Source organism: Myotis myotis, unplaced genomic scaffold (assembly GCF_014108235.1).
Source record: "Myotis myotis isolate mMyoMyo1 unplaced genomic scaffold, mMyoMyo1.p scaffold_m19_p_7, whole genome shotgun sequence".
Classification (NCBI taxonomy): domain Eukaryota; kingdom Metazoa; phylum Chordata; class Mammalia; order Chiroptera; family Vespertilionidae; genus Myotis; species Myotis myotis.
Window position 1 is genome coordinate 67,645,056 of NW_023416379.1, and position 17,012 is coordinate 67,662,067.

The window sequence follows — 17,012 nt, forward strand, 5'->3', positions numbered from 1 at the left end:
TTGCTTCTTTGGGAGGCCTTTTTCTGCTGGACTGAACTCTAATTGGTTTTATTTATTAGACCATTTGTTATACCCCTGGTATAATGGTACACATCATTCACAGTCTCTCCTCCCTAAAAATGTGAAGTTGTATTCATGAGGGTATGAGTAAGAGCTCACTGCAACTGTGGCTGTGTTTAAGTGAAATACAACTTTATCTCAGTCCTTGAAAATGAGGCGTGATGGAGGAGACAGGTCATCATGAGTGGTAACATAACCATCCAAATAGATACAAGTGATGCCTTCTGTGAGAATAGGTAAATTAGTTACGGCAATAGATAAAACAAATGGTTGTTGGTAGAGTTACTATTTGTAATTGTTTCTTTAATGACTGGGAAAAAAAAGAAATGAAAAGATTTCTTCCAAAAATAGTACTCTAATTGAACAATAGCATTTTTCTTAATGTAACTATAATTGAGTATATATTTAGAAACAAATTGAGATCTTGTGCAAATGAAGGAAAAAACCTTGTATTCCCAGTCATCATGACACTCTTTTAATTTTATGCAATGTTTATGAACAGTACCATTATGTACAAATAAATAGAGAAGACATTAATTTTAAAACAAACTATTCCTTTATAAAGACTTGAGGTGTTTTTTTTTCCTCCTCCTCAGTCTTAAGACAAGTCAAGATTAGTCACAAAAGAATTGCAGGGCTATTCTCACAGACCAAAATCATCCTTTCTAATTGTTTTGAAATGCATAGTATGCTAATAAGCTGTTCCTTAAATTGGTATTTTCTATTTCACTTAGAAAAAGCGTTTTGTATTAACAAAGCTTGTCAGACTACTTTCATAGAATGAGCTATAATTACATTTTTTGGAATAATATACAAAGGTTATAACAGCTTATTACTTTGCAGCTTACCTCAGAGTGGGCAAAATTAGATCTAAGTTTTTGTACAGGACTGCTCCAAGAACAAATACGGATGACTCATCTAATTCTAGAAAGAATAAAATTTTAAAATATTAGTAAAACAGCAAGAAACATGCTATGTCTTATAAAACTTTAATCTACTAATTACATGGGGATCCCAGGACTTGCTGATGAAAGCTGGGTAAAAGAAATGTCTTCTTAACCATGAATGGGAAGGTTATTCCCCACACTCCACACATTAACTGAAGCTCTAAAAGATGTATTGTTAATGGGTTTGTGTCAGAAAATAACCATCCTTTGAAGTAATCTTCCTTCATCAGGTTAAGAGAAGAAACTATCATTATAGCTAATAAGTTTAAAGTCCCAAAGATATGAGGAAAGACAGCCAATTCTCCTTTTTCAGCTCTAAGTCATGAGGTCAAAATTTCCAAGGTAAAAATTAAGATCACAATGTCACTGTCCAAAATGACATTAATTTTAGAGAGTAACGAAGATGTTCTTAAAACTTAACTTTTTCTTAAATCTGTTTTTATAGACCTTATTTTCAAACCGTAACAAATGTGAGGTGGAAGAAATAAAAATGACTTTTCCTGGAAAATGCAAGACATTTTCATTAACTGAAGTTAAAACATTAAGCCTCAGGCTCTCCAATGGGATAAGCCTGTCAATACTGAAACCTGACCATGCCAAGCTTAGGTCTATACTTTGCACTGTATTTTTCAATTTAAATAGATCCTTTGCTCCAGTGAATTGAGAGATTTAAAGACCAAATTTAAGTTTTCTCTTGTACAAAATTAGTTTAGTGACTGTTTCTAAATTGTTTAATATATGGAGATTTATGTCCAGACTTTTTTTATTTTTATACTTTTAATTTTTTTAAATATTTATCTTTTCTTTTTTTTCCCCCTTTATGCTCCATGTAATACTATACTTGGCATCCTGTTTAAGAATATTTTCTTCTTTTAAAATATTTTTATTGAATTTATTGGGGTGACATTGGTTAATAAAATCAGATGGGTTTCAAGTATGCAATGATATAGACTTTTATTAAATGAACTTATCAGAAATATGTTGTCAAAACCCAAGTTATCTCACATATATACCTTTTTTTAAAAATATATTCTATTGATTTTTTACAGAGAGGAAGGGAGAGGGATAGAGAGTTAGAAACATCGATGAGAGAGAAACATCGATCAGCTGCCTCCTGCACACTCCCCACTGGGGATGTGCCCACAACCAAGGTACATGCCCTTGACCAGAATCGAACCTGGGACCCTTGAGTCTGCAGGCCGACGCTCTATCCACTGAGCCAAACCGGCCAGGGCACATACATACCTTTTGATGACACAGGAGTAAAAATGCTTTTCGGAATGACTACTCTATCTTCTGAGTTTCTTGCCCAGTCAACCATTCCCTTCCGTCCTTTCATTGGGAAGTTGATGTCCGTCAGAACAGAGGCTGCAGGAAGCTTCTGAATGCTAGCCACTATTAAACAAGTAATAATGTCAACTCAAACCTTCCGGAACAATCAAACGTGATCATATTAAAACATATATTATATTTAAAATAAAATTTCAAGCCAAAATTACATTTATCAGAGTTACAAAACAGACACTTCTATGAAACAATATGCATTAAGGTTGCTAATTCTTTTACTTATCAACCTGGGTTTTTGTTGCTTTCGGCAGGAATCATTCAATGAAGGTCAATGGTGGGGTGGATATTCTAAAAGTACCAGCAGGTACCACCATACAGGTTATTTGTGGTAGGCCTCCATTTCAATTGTTCAAAGCTCATGCTGTATTTTTTTGTTAAATATTTTGATTAACACACTTGACCCACAGACTAAATTTTACATTTAAATCTAAACTTTATATTCAGAACATTTTTTTTTTTTGTATTTACTTCTGAACATTGTCTTTGGGAAAAATTGTTCATGGATTAGGTGGGATGTCATGAAGACATGGAAAACAAAGCCATATTGCTCTGGGGGTCAGAACTGTCAGAATGTACATAATGAGGCACCATGAATGCTATAACCATAGAACCAATATAACATGCAGAAATAGTAAACAAATACAACAAAAAGTATGAAAATTGTGACCCCACAAATGAAAGTTACAAATAAATATTATATATATGAATAAAAAATTGTGTCTTTATTTGTAATAAGTATTTTAACATATTGAAAAATTATTAATTATATGTTTGCTAATGCCTGGATATATGTTTTATTATAAGTACTCAATATTATATATTTATTGTATATATATATGTATATACATATAAAATTACATATAATAAAATTATGATGATAAATACTTAAGCACTTATTTATTATATACATTTCAATTAAGTAATGTAATTTTTATAACCTTTACATAGGACCATAATTGTTCTACATTGGTTTTAGGTGCCCCATGCAGGATTTAAATGGAAAGATGATAGGGAATCTCTAAAAGCTATCACAACAGGAAGGCAAAAGTAAGAAACCATTAGGCTCCTCATAAGTGGATTTCAGTCTAAAGAAACTTGCAATTTAAAGCAAGAGAGGATGAAAATGAAAAATTTAATGATATTAGTTGTATAAATATATTACTGCACTACTGGCTGAGTTCCAAATTAAATTGGGTATGTATTATTATACTTTATTAAAGCACTTTTAAGCTATTCTACACATCCATTATCAGCATCAGATGGAATTTCATTTGGCCTGTAATCTATAATAATAAAAGTTTAATATGCAAATTGACCAAAACCGTCCAGATGTCCTTCCGGACGACCTTCCAGATGAAGTCGGGGCTGCAGCTGCGGGATCGAGGCAGCTGCTGTGGCTGTGAAAGTCTACTCTTGCACAAATTTTGTGCATCAGGCCTCTAGTTTGATATAATAAGCCTAAAAAGGGATTTTGTAACTAAATGGTGAAGAAAGAGAGTACATAAATTAGTTATGAATGATAAGTCCTGTTTTCAGATAACATCTCTAATTACTAGTATTTTAATTTCCTTCATTTTTCAAACCATATCATCTTTGTTGTCCAAAAGTAACTCAATTCAAGTGTCCTTAAGGTCCAAATCCCACATTGCACATAGATGGTCACTATATTGCAGTACACCCTTTCTTCGGAGTCCTACCGTAACCTCTATCCAATACGCAAAACTAAGCTCATCTACTTCCAAACTCCTTCATTCTAACTTTCCTTTTATTGGTATTAAAGAAAATTTATTTCTCCTCTGCTCTAAATCTAGTGAAGAGAAATGAAGGTTGTTTTTTTGTTGTTTTTACTGTCACACAACTGGTTCCTCCTATAAAAAAAAATGAGAGATAAATTGTTGGGCCTTGAAGTCTAATAATTCCTGTTTCCATATATATGAAAAGAAAAAATTAACAGAAAGAAGAAATAAAAAATGGAGAAGACATAGTTTCTATCAACTCTATATCATTTCATCCTGAATAAATTTTAGTATAATACCATGTTTTTAAAAATATAAAAATGTTATATTTAAATGTGTATCTATCTCTCTTTATAAAATGCATTCATTCTTCAATTAGAAGTGCATTGGCTTTTTAATTATGACTATATAGATTATATTGTACTTTTTAAATATATTTTATTTATTTTTTACAGAGAGGAAGGGAGAAGGAGAGGGATAGAGAGTTAGAAACATCAATGAGAGAGAAACATCAATTCAGCTGCTTCCTGCACACTCCCTACTGGAGATGTGCCCACAACCAAGGTACATGCCCTTGACAGGAATCGAACCCGAGACCCTTTAGTCCGCAGGCTGACGCTCTATCCAATGAGCCAAACCGGTCAGGGTTATATTGTACTTTTGAACACAGTCTAGATTAAAGGAATATAAAAATAAATCAGGATCACTATTAACTCTCTACAAAAGTCCTTTGAACTGAGCATAAAGATACATAAAAACAAACATTTATTCATTAATTTTAGTAAGAATGCAGTTTTAAAGATGGTATTTTTAATAAATCATTATAGAGAGAAACCAAGATGGCGGCATAGGTAAACACCAAAATTGCTGCCTCCTACAACAACTTCAAAAATACAACAAAAAGACAAAACGGACATCATCCAGAACTACAGGAAGGCTGGCTCAGTGGAAATTCTACAACTAGAAGGAAAGAGAAAAGCACACTGAGAGTCAGGAGCTGCGGAAGTAAAGTGCAAAGGTACGGAGGCTCGAGCGCACGTGGAAAGGGGCTGGTACCTGAGGACGCGGCTGTCTTTTTGAATCGGGAGGGAGTCACAAGCTCCCCCCCGCCCCACCCAGGCTGTGGCAGAGGCTTTTGCATATGAATGACCTGGCCCTTTGCAACCTGAAAATTACCTAACAAATTACAGTTGGGCCAGACAGACGCAGAACTTCCAAGAGAAGGCCCAAGGCCCCACAGCAGCTTGCATTGCTTCACAGCTGGGCCTCATCTGGGCACCTCCAAACTCCATAAAAGGAAGGGGAATTGCAGATCTTTTTGTATCTCCTGCTGGGTAACCTCAGGCAGAGACTAAATTAGCACCTCCTTAGATCCAAGAGCCAGTGTACCCAGTGGTCAGAGTGGGACCATCCAGATTACAACTCCTCAGATCCATACGGGACACACTCAGGGGGCAGACTCAGTGAGCACCAAAGCCCCACTGAAACAAATCTTGCCCCAGAAGGGTGTCTTCAGCACAGAAGTTCTCCCATTGCAGACACAGCCGATTCTCACTGCCAATTGGCCTGGAGGTCAATTCCTCCCCGTGATACCTACAACAATCAAGGCATAACTACAACAAGACTGTGCACAGAGCCCATAAGGGGGTGCACCAAGAGTGTCCACCTCAGGTAACTGGGGAGGCTGAGCCACTGGGCCCTATAGGACACCTAGCACACAAAACCACTCTACCAACACAGGGAAGCATAAAAAATGTGGAGACAAAGAAACTGGTCACAAATGACAGAAATGGAGGAAAGCAAACGAATGGATATAGAGTTCAAAACCACGTTTATAAGGTTTTTCAAGGATTTTCTGGAAACTGCCGATAAATTTAGTGAGACACTGGAGGATATGAAGAAGGACCAACTATAAATTAAGCATACACTGACTGAAATAAAGAATAATATACAGAGATCCAACAGCAGACAAAAGGATCCCAAGAATCAAGTCAAAGACTTGAAATACGAAGAAACAAAAAATACCCAACCGAAGAAGCAAAAAGAAAAAAGAATCCAAAAATATGAAGATAGTGTAAAGAGCCTCTGGGACAACTTCAAGCTTACCAACATCAGAATTATAGGGGTACCAGAAGAAGAGAGAGGGCAAGATATTGAAAACCTATTTGAAGAAATAATGACAGAAAACGTCCCCCACCTGGTGAAAGAAATAGACTTACAAGTCCAGGAAGCGCAGAGAACCCCAAGCAAAAGGAATCCAAAGAGGACCACACCAAGACACATCATAATTAAAATGCCAAGAGCAAAAGACAAAGAGAGAATCTTAAAAGCAGCAAGAGAAAGAAAGTCAGTTACCTACAAGGGAGTACCCATATGACTGTCAGCTGATTTCTCAACAGAAACCATGCAGGCCAGAAGAGAGTGGCAAGAAATATTTAAAGTGATGAATAGCAAGAACCTACAACCAAGATTTCTTTATCCAGCAAAGCTATCATCCAGAATTGAAGGCCAGATAAAGAGCTTCACAGATAAGAAAAAGCTAAAGGAGTTCATCACCACTGAACCAGCATTATATGAAATGGTGAAATGTATTCTTTAAGAAGAGGAAGAAGAAAAAGGAACTCTTACCATTTGCCACAGCATGGATGGAACTGGAGAGCATTATGCTAAGTGAAATAAGCCAGTCAGAGAAGGATAAATACCACATGATCTCACTCATTTGTGGAATATAATGAACAACATAAACTGATGAACAAGGACTGATCCAGAGACGGAGAGGCATTGATTGGACTGTCGGGCCTTGGAGGGAAGGTAGGGGAGGGTGGAGGGAAGGGGGAAAGATCAACCAAAGGACTTATATGCAAGCATATAGGCCTAACCAATGGACATGGACAACGGGGGGGTGAGGGCATGAGCGGGGGATGGTGGGGGGGTAGGGGGTAACGTGGGGATAAGGACACATATGTAATATCTTAATCAATAAAAAATATATTAAAAAATAAATAAATAAATCATTATAAAAAGGGATACTTCATAGATTCAAATGTTAGCCTTCAAATTATCAACAAACATGTTCCTTAAAATATGAAGTATTTAAAATTATACATTTTTATCTTAAACACACGAGGAAGGTCCTTAAGAAGACATTGCGGTTTTTTATGACCCTGCACTGATTAACCAGAAAACCTATTTCCACACAGCAAACATGCTTTATAGAGGGCTTTTATGTCCTGCTTCTTTCAGTCCCTGTACCAGACACCTGGCCCAATCCAATCCTCAATTATTTCCCTTCTTGACTGAGTTTAACCGTTTAAAACCCCTAGTAGAATTTAGATGCATTTATAGTCTTTAGTGAACTGGGAAGCTCACACGTTGAGTGAGCACTAAAGAGGTATGATTTAAAATGAATGTCTTAAACTATGTCAAGAGTAAATATGCGCCCAGGACTGGCAAAGGGACCTTAATGCAAAGCACGAGTGCAAAGCTATATACTTTGGTTCTGTAATAATTTCTGCATTAAAACCAGTTATTGTGGGAGTTTAAATGATAGAGCAGCTTTCCTCAACACTGAGAAATTGCCTTTTTTATTATTATTGAATTTATTGGTGTAGCAATGGCTCACAAAACCATATAGGTTTCAAGGATACAACGCAAGAAAACATCATCTGCACACTGCATTGTGTGTCCATCGCCCCAATCAAAGACTCTTCCCTTCCTCCTTTTCCCCCTTTGCCTACCTCCACCTACCCCACAATATAAATGAGATCTTATGGTATTTGTCTTTCTCTAACGGGATTATTTCACTTAGCATAATACTCTCCAGATCCTCAGATCATTCCATGCTGTCACAAAAGGTAAGATTTCTTTCCTTTTTTTTTTTTTTTTTTTTTACAGCCATGTGTAAATGGATCATAGCTTTTTTATACTGTATACTCATCTACTGATGGGCATAGATCTTGGCTATTGTAAATAATACTACAATGAACAAAGGGGTGCATATATTCTTTTGAATTAGTTATTTGGGTTTCTTTGGATATATTCCCAGAAGTGGGATTGCTGGGCCAAAAGGCAGTTGCATTTTTAATTCTTAGAGGAACCTCCCTACTGTTTTTCACAGTGGCTGTACCAGTCTGCATTCCCACCAGCAGTGCACTAGGGTTCCCTTTTCTCCACATCCTTGCCAGCACTTGTTATTTGTTGATTTAGTGATGGTAGCCATTCTGATACCTGTGCGGTGATAACACATACAGTGGGGCCTTGACTTACGAGTGTCCTGATTAACGAGTTTTTTGAGATACGAGCCATCTCTCCGCCAATTTTTTGCTTTGAGTTGCGAGCTAAAATTCGGGTTATCAGCCAGCTTCGGATACCCCACCGCTAGTTGACTCAGCGAACGACACAGTGAACGCCACAACATCAGCCCAGCATCATGTGTCTTACTTGTTCACTTTAAGATATAACATATGAGTAATTTGAGTTACGAGCTCCGTCATGGCACGGTAAGTCAAGGCCCCACTGCAGAGGTTTTAATTTGCATCTCTATGATGATTAGTGACTTTGAGCAGAGAAAAAGTTTTTCTTACAGAAGTTAATGTACCTATAAGAAAACTCAAAAAACACAGTTTGATGTACCTGAACAAATAGGTACATCTTTGAATGCTCCAACAATTACCTTGAATTCATTGTATTGTGTTTTCATTACAACACTAGATTTGATCTCTTGTGTAATAAAAATAGGTGACTCATCACTGATAAACTTTGGTGTAAAACCAGCTGCATTTTCATTTTGCAATTTTAATACTTTTATTTTGACCTTGGATATGCAGTCCTTTGAAAGCATCATGTCTGTTACAGGCCAAGCTCTTAAAGGATTCATATTCAGTAGAGATTTTTGCTCATCAGAAAGAATAGGGAATTTTTACAGATGGATCTAAAAGCACAAGAGGTGTTTTGGTTTTTTTTCTGTGTGTGTGTGTGTGTGTGTGTGTGTGTGTGTGTGTGTGTGTTTGTCACCACTGAGCCTTCCTTTGGTTCATCAAGCAGGGTGGTGCTTCTAGCCTTGTTTCACGATGTTCTACCCTTTTGCTTTTACCGAGGTCCTGGAGGATGGGGACTATGTGTTCTTCATTCTTATGTGAATGGTGCACAAACAAGTTAGAGTTAATAAATTTGTACACCAGTTGCATCATGGATAATGGAAGGCAGGTAGAAGGAAAACACTGTTGGGCAAACGTGCGTGGGTGAATGCGGCAGGAAGAAGCCAAATGGGCAAAGGAGGGTCAGTAAAGGAAAGTGGGCGCTTACCAGATGGCTTCAGTGTGGACTCTGTACCTGGGCCCTGGATTCACAACCCTGGTATTGTAGGGTAACTACAATGTTCTAATTTTTTGTGGGGGCAGTCTCAGTTTATCCCTGTTTTGTGTAATTATGAATAGCATCCCCTACCACTCTCAAAAGTCTCATTTTAGAAAATAAATCCCATGTTCATCTTACATGTTGTGTGACACTGGGCAAATGGCCTAACCTCTCTGTGCCTCACCTTCCTCTTCCGTAACAGGGAATGATATTAGCTACTGCATCATTCAGGATTTGGGAGGATGAAATAAGATAGGCAACTGATAGTGTTGCTCATGCACATACAGCGAGCACACAAGGACTGAGTAGAACCTACATGCAGTGTAACCCCCTGGCACTTAACAGCTTAAAAAGCCCTGCTTTTTAATCCTCACCTGAGGATATTTTTCCATTGACTTTTAGAGAGAGTGGAAGAGAAAGGGAAAGAGAGAAATATAAATATGAGAGAAACACATATATTGGTTGCTCCCTGCACGGGCCTGGCCAGGGCCTGGGCTGGGGAGGAGCCTGCAATCTAGGTATGTGCCCTTAACTGAAATCGAACCCGGACTCTTCAGTCCACAGGCCTATGCTCTATCCACTGAGAAAAACCAGTTAAGGCAAAAAAAAAAATCCCATGTTTTTTTTTTTTGTATTTATACAACAATGCTAAGGGCATCTGGAAGAGAAGGGAACAACAGCTGACGCTGACTGTACAATAATTCAGTAAGTATCTATCAAATGCCTCCTTTGTGCTAGGCACTGTTCTCACCACAGCATTTAGCCAAGTGCTTTACACATGATAATCTTAATTATATTTAAGACAACCCTGGGAGATACTGTTATTATCACTATCCTCAGTAGTATATGATTTTGCACTCTGTGGCACAGTTTGATTTTACCTAACAAATGTATACCAAATTTACCTTGCCTTACTGTAATATTTTTTGGACTGACTATAAAAGACAAATATAATGATTCAAGTAGAGGAAGTAAAACTATCTCACTTGTCTAACAGGAGATCAAAACTAGATACCGCTGAAGAATGGTGGTTACCAAAAGGGGAAATTGAGGTTATATATATAAATATGTGCAGCATAATCTTTATGTTTTCACATCTCTATGAAAAATCACATTTTAGAATTCTAAAAGAGTGGCTTATAGGAAACACTCAGACATTCAAACAGACAGATTTGTAATTGTTCTCCTCATTCCCTGCCTCCCTCATTGACTCTGTTTACTTTCCCAAAAGGCTGGAATGAGCAATATGAAGGCGATAGAGAAAGATCCAGCTCACTAGAGAGCAGTATGTAGCCATCACTTTCCAGGAAACACAGCCACTAGGCAGGGGCGGCTGCAAGGACCCCGGTGCTGAGAGCACAGTGCACCCTCAGTTCCATCTCCACCATCCCCATTACACAGTGTAGGATCCTCTCATCCCAGGAGCGGCACACGGCGACTTAGATGGTCTCAGACTTAGAAATGTTCTTCCCATGAGGAGTTTACAGAGTGTTTTTTATTTTTAAGAGAAAAAAGCAGGATTCTCTTAGTTTCAAAACTAAGACAAATTAGATAGACAGTCAATAAAGTAATGATACGGCATATCAAAGAAACTTTTTCAACCTATTGCCTTTTAATGACATAGTATATGTATTGAAACTTTAATTAACCATTTTGCATATTCCTTTCCAGAACCGAAATTAAAAAAGGAACTTGCAAATTGTTTGTGAGTATCAGCTTTAGATTCTATTTAACCATTTCAATCAGGCCTGGGAGCTTTTGCACAGATGGGCGTTTCTCTTTCCTGCTCAGGGTCTTTTTGCCAGACTTCAGTGCTCTCTACAGGGGACTCCGTCCACTTCCTCTTGGGTCTCCCCCCCTTCCCCACATGCAGTCATGCAGACACAGGTGGTACATGCACTCCACATACATGGCTCTGTTCCGCTGAACTGTCTCAACTAGGGTCTGGCCAACTATAACTCACAGGCCAAATCTGTCCTACCAGCTATTTGTGTTTGGTCTGCAAGCTAAAAATGATTTTCACATTCCTAAAAGGTTGAAAATAAATGTTTAAGAACATTATTTCTTGGTGTGTGAAAAGTAAATGAAATCCAATTGCCAGTGTCTATAAATACATTGGGACACAGACACCCCCCTTCATTTACTAGTACATGTCGTCTAGGGCTGCTTTCATGCAACAGTGGCAGAGTTGGATAGTGACAGCACAGACTGCATGGTACACAAATCCTAAAGTAGTTACTGTCTGGCCCTTCACAGAAAAAGTCTGCCCACTGCTGTTCTAGATATATGTTAGAGAAGTCATTTTTTTAAAATTTTGTTTTATTGCTTAAAGTATTACATATGTTACACTTTTCCTTTAAAAAGAAATACATTCTCAAAGCATCTTAGTGTGTGCACTTTTTCTGTTATCTATTGCATGTTGTTTCTGACTTTTTTTCGATGCTACACAGAATATAGTGAGGGAAGTTTAAATAGATCATGCCAATTTTTTTCAGTTTTTAAAAAGAGTATGTTTAGTGGATTTTAAAAACAGGTGTTGATGATCACACATCTTCTCTACAAAATGTACTTTATGATTTAAAATAAGTATAAAATAACTCCTAACATAAGTATAAAATAAATGTGAAATTGGACTCACTTTTGCATGTCTACCTGAACAGTAAAAACAAATCAATATATGAAATGCTTTAGGAAACAAATTCTTCCTTTTCCCCCAACCAGTGAAATTAAGAACAGAGTTCCTGCAGAGGAAGGAGCACTAAAGGATGGGAAATTAACCAAGTATACACCTGAAACTTATATAATTTCATTAATCAATGTCACCCCAATAAATTTAAAAAGAGCTAAAAAATAGTAGAGCTTTTGTATATGCAGCACGATTGACTCTCTTTTCATGTGTGTGTTACTATTTTGCTATTTAAGGGTGTTGAAACTTTCCTAGAGAAATAAGTCTGGACATTATGAGGAGTTAGGCACGCATCAGGCAAGAAACAACAACCCACGTCAACAACTCAAGGGCTTCCCAAAATAGCAAATCATCCATTTCCAGAGGAGTAATGCAATGGCAAGTGAAAACAGCAAGGAGAGAAGAGATGACTGTGGAAATTCATTCTTCCAACAAACCTCGGTTGAGTCCTAAGAGAGTTCCAAGCACTGTTCTATCACTGAGCAAATGAGAAAGAGACACAGATTCTTCACCCTTAAAGAGTTCATACTCTAGGGGAACACACAAATTTTAAGGAACAAACAATGCAGATGGCATGAAAGAAAAAAAAACACATATGTGATAGAGCTGGTTGATTGTGGGGAAGGCCTTTCTTACGAGGTGTAACTGGGCTGAGGGCTGATGGTTGCATATGAGCTATGGGAAGAGGGAGCTGCGTGGCCTGGGAAAGGTCGGTGCAGTTCCAGAAGTGTCAGAGCATTCTTAACGGGAAATTGCTTAGTGAGAGTAGGAGAGGAGGCTGAACGTTATACTGTAGGCTGGTAGCTGGTGATCCGGAGCATGATGAAATTTAGAACTTGGAGATGTAAACTGGATGCTTTCTAATTAGAAGTAATAGTTGATCGTGTAGACATAGATATGTTCTCCTAAGGAGAGAATACAATGGACAGATTTATTCACTCAACAAATATTAATTGAGCACCTATTACAAGCCAGGCACAGTTCTGGGCACTATACATACATCAGTGAGCAAAACAGCGGAGGTCCCTACTCTCAAGGGTTTGGCATGGAATCTGGTGAGAGACAGACAAGGAATAAATAAACACAACCAGGTGCCAGTAATGCGAAATTTTATGATAGAGAATGATGATTGGAGTTCAGAAACTTAGGGACAGCTTCTTTGGTAAGCTGACATTTGTGCAGATACCTGAACAGGTGAGATGGAGAGCTCTGTAGGTAACGAGAAGATGACAGAAAAAAGCTGCAGAATGTACTGTAGGAAAGGCTCACTTTTAGAGGATTAAGAGAAATAAACAGGGGAAAACATAAAAATAAATGGAGGATAGGGGGGAGAGAGGGAGAGAGGGAGAGGAGAGGAGAGGAGAGGAGAGAGAGAGAGAGAGAGAGAGAGAGAGAGAAAGAGAGAGAGAGAGAGAGAGAGAACAATAGTAAACTAACTCAGGAACAGAGGGGTATTTGAATAATGGAAGAGTGGCTTTATAAGGAGTCAAAGGCTTTATAAGCTATGGAGAAGGGATGAAGGGATGTTGGTCTAAAAATGTGAAAACCGCCCTGGCCGGTTTGGCTCATTGGATAGAGGGTCAGACTGTGGACTGAAAGTGCAGGCTCAATCCCCAGTGGGGGGTGTGCAGGAGGCAGCCGATCAATGATTCTCTTTCATCATTGATGTTTCTCTCTCCTCCTTTCCCTTCCTCCCTGAAATCAATAAAAATATATTTAAAAAATAAATAAAAATGTGAAAACCATACTTTAACATTAGTTGCAGGCATGCTGTATTGTACTAGTAGATGTTGAGAAACTTTTTTCTATAAAGGATCAAAAAGTAAATATTTTCATCTTTGTAGGCCATCAGGCCTGTTGCAACTATCCAAGTCTGCTTGTAGGATGTGAAAGCAGCCGTAAATGAAGATCACGCAGGAAAATATGGTATTTATAAAATAAATACAATTGTCTCATATAAGCAGTATTGTTTCTGGTCACATTATACACGACTGTCTTGTTTGCTGACCTTGATCTAGATGCGCATGTTATTGTTTTCAGAGCTTTTCCGAACTAGACCATTCTTTTTTATTATCATCCTTGAATTCCTGCTAAATTATTTTTTCCTTAGCTTGGTCTGTTCTCCACTGCCCCATCTAAAGAAATTCCACTTTCTCCCATTCCTGTCTATTATATAATCCTGTTTATTTTCTTTATGGCACTATTCACAGTTAAAGTTTGTCCAGTTTATGTGGACTGACTCCCACACTAGCCTATAAGTGCCAAAAGGAAAGGAATGTTCCCTATTTACTGTTGTATGATAGAACCCTAACATGTAGTAATGTTTGACAAAACACCCCATATATTTTTTTAATGAATGGGTTTTACCAAAGGCTTAGTAGGAGGCATTGGGGTTTAATGTGATAACTATGGGCCCTGGAGACAGACATAGGTTTCCAATTACTTTGTGATCTTTGGCAAGCCATTTAATTGCTCTTCCGTTTGACCATCTGTAAAAGTCAATAGCCTTTCATGATGATTAAGCCAAAGGCAGGTAGCTCATTCCCTATACACAGTAAGACACAAAATATGCCAATTCCCTTTTCTTCTTCACCTTAACCATTCTCTGCCTTGTGCGAAATACTGTAGAAGACCCAAAAAAGAAAAAGTTCTGCCCGAGCAGTGTGGCTCAGTGGTTGGGGGTCCACCCATGAACCAAGAGGTCACTGGTTCCATTCCAGGTCAAGGCACATGTTCAGTTTGCAGGCTCAATCCCTAGTAGGGGGTGTGCACGAGGCAGCCGATCAATATTTCTTTCTCATCAATGTTTCTATCTATCTCTAAAAATCAATAAAACATACTTTAAAGAAGTTCTTACATAGAAAAGATTACAACCGAGTGATGAGATAGCCATTTTACACAAATATTTTAAGTAGAGGTAGAATGGGTGTAAGAACCTTTCTTCTGAACTCCAAAACTGTCTACCTTAACTGTCAATTAAATATCTTCAGGCATCTCACAGGCAGCATAGTCAAAGCTTAACTCTTGATCTCCACCCATTCGTCATCATATTCTCTCCTTATTCAGTCTTTCCCATCTCTGTGGAGGGTACCTCCATCCATCCTTTTCTCAAGACAGAAGACAGTAAGTTAGCCTTGATATTTCCATATGCTCAACCCTGGAATCTAGTTCCTCACTGTGCTTGTTCTTTCCCTTCCAAAATACAACTTTAAGTTGTTTCCTTATCTCTACCTTGACTGCCACATAACTGTCCATCAAATCTTGCCTAAATTAAAACAACTCAAACTATATTCACTACTTCCATTCTTGTCCCTTTGCTAGTCGCTCTCTTCATGACAGTGAGTAAAGCAGAGTGGAGTCCTGTCACCCCCGCAGTGATTTCCTGTTACATTTGTATGAGATTAGTAGCCCTTTGCAGGGTCTCCTGGACCTAGTCCTTGACTTCTTCAGTGTTAGCTCCTGACTTTTCCCACTAACAACTGCTCTCCAGTCACACACTCATTTCATTCCAACTCCTCCTTTGGCAAATTCTTACTCAACCATCAGATTACAGCTTAAATGGCCAGGAGAACTTTCCAGCACCGAGCCACCACTGCCCTCATATCTAAGTTAGGAATCCAGGTTAGTCTCTTTTTTCATATCATTTACCATAATTTGAGAGAGAGAGAGAGAAGAAACATAGATATATATCTATATCTCTCTATATATATTTATCTCTCTATATCTATTTTTGTTTCTAAAGTTATTTTTTCTTATATTGCATATAATACAAAGTACATGTTCATTCACTTACTTACGTTTCATTTTTAGAAACTTAATATCTTTCTCACCAGAGTATAACCTCCATAAGGGACAGATTCAGGCATGTTTGGCTTATCTTTTTGTGACCAAAGGATAGCTGGTACCTGGCAAGCACTTAATAAATATTGATTTAATATAAGTAAGGGAGGAAGAACTGAAGAATAGGAGATTAATTTTAACTTGAAAGGAGGAACTGGGCACAAGGTTAAGTACATGATTCTAAGATAATGGAACTAAGAACAAGGAGGTGATTTAAAATTGTAGAATTTTAGCCACTTCATCTTCCCAAAACAGGAAGCAGGGCCCTATGCCCTTTCCAAAAGGGAGAGGATAAAAGTTAGACATATGTGCTTCACCAAATGTAATTTTTTGAAGAAAGAGAAGGTACAGACAACAGTGATAGAGATACTATTTACTGAGCACCTAAGTGCCAGCATTGGTGCACTCTCGCACCTGATTCCAGATCACCCCAGAAAACAAGCACAATTAATCCCATCATTGGGCAGTTTCGGATCATGCTGCAAAAATAATCTTTAGATCCTAATGCCATTATAGTAGAGACTCATGACTTTATGGCTAGAATATAAACACAGTAAAGAATGACTGCTGACAACAATTACTACTTGATATAGTGATATTTGTCAATTTCATTTCTTTATCATCACATTCAGAAAAGCTTGGTCTCTGGATCATCAAACCAAATAAACAAAAAATATCTGCAAACAATAATTTACTCTTCCTCCCCCCCACACACGCAAGCACAAACATACAAAAACACAAACTCTAAGATTAAATTGAGTGTCCTATTTCATTACAATAATTTATATGTAGTTAAAAAGGGCATACCAATCATTAACAATTTTGTCACCTATGTAGTCTAAGTTATATTACACAATAATATATTTACTTTTCTGGTAAGAAATTGGTATGTAAAAATAATATTCCATATTTCTAACATACTATGGCATTTTTGAAATAGCCTGAATTTTTTAGAATTTTAAAGATGATAGAGGTTATCCTCTTTAGTAAGATGATTATTATAAAAACTGAAGGAGTTAGGAAAAATTAAAATAGAGTTAA

General features: G+C 37.6%; 1 protein-coding gene across 2 annotated transcripts in view; it reads right to left on the reverse strand.

The window, feature by feature from the left end:
* The window catches only part of ADGRB3 (adhesion G protein-coupled receptor B3), a 689,753-nt gene that overhangs the window by 322,438 nt on the left and 350,303 nt on the right, over positions 1-17,012 (reverse strand). For both annotated transcript variants that reach the window (XM_036318196.1, XM_036318195.1), the window contains 2 exons: positions 2,253-2,402; positions 909-984 (listed from right to left, as the gene is read on the reverse strand). In XM_036318196.1, the coding sequence (XP_036174089.1) occupies positions 909-984; positions 2,253-2,402 (226 nt within the window). The remainder of the gene's footprint in view (positions 1-908; positions 985-2,252; positions 2,403-17,012) is intronic.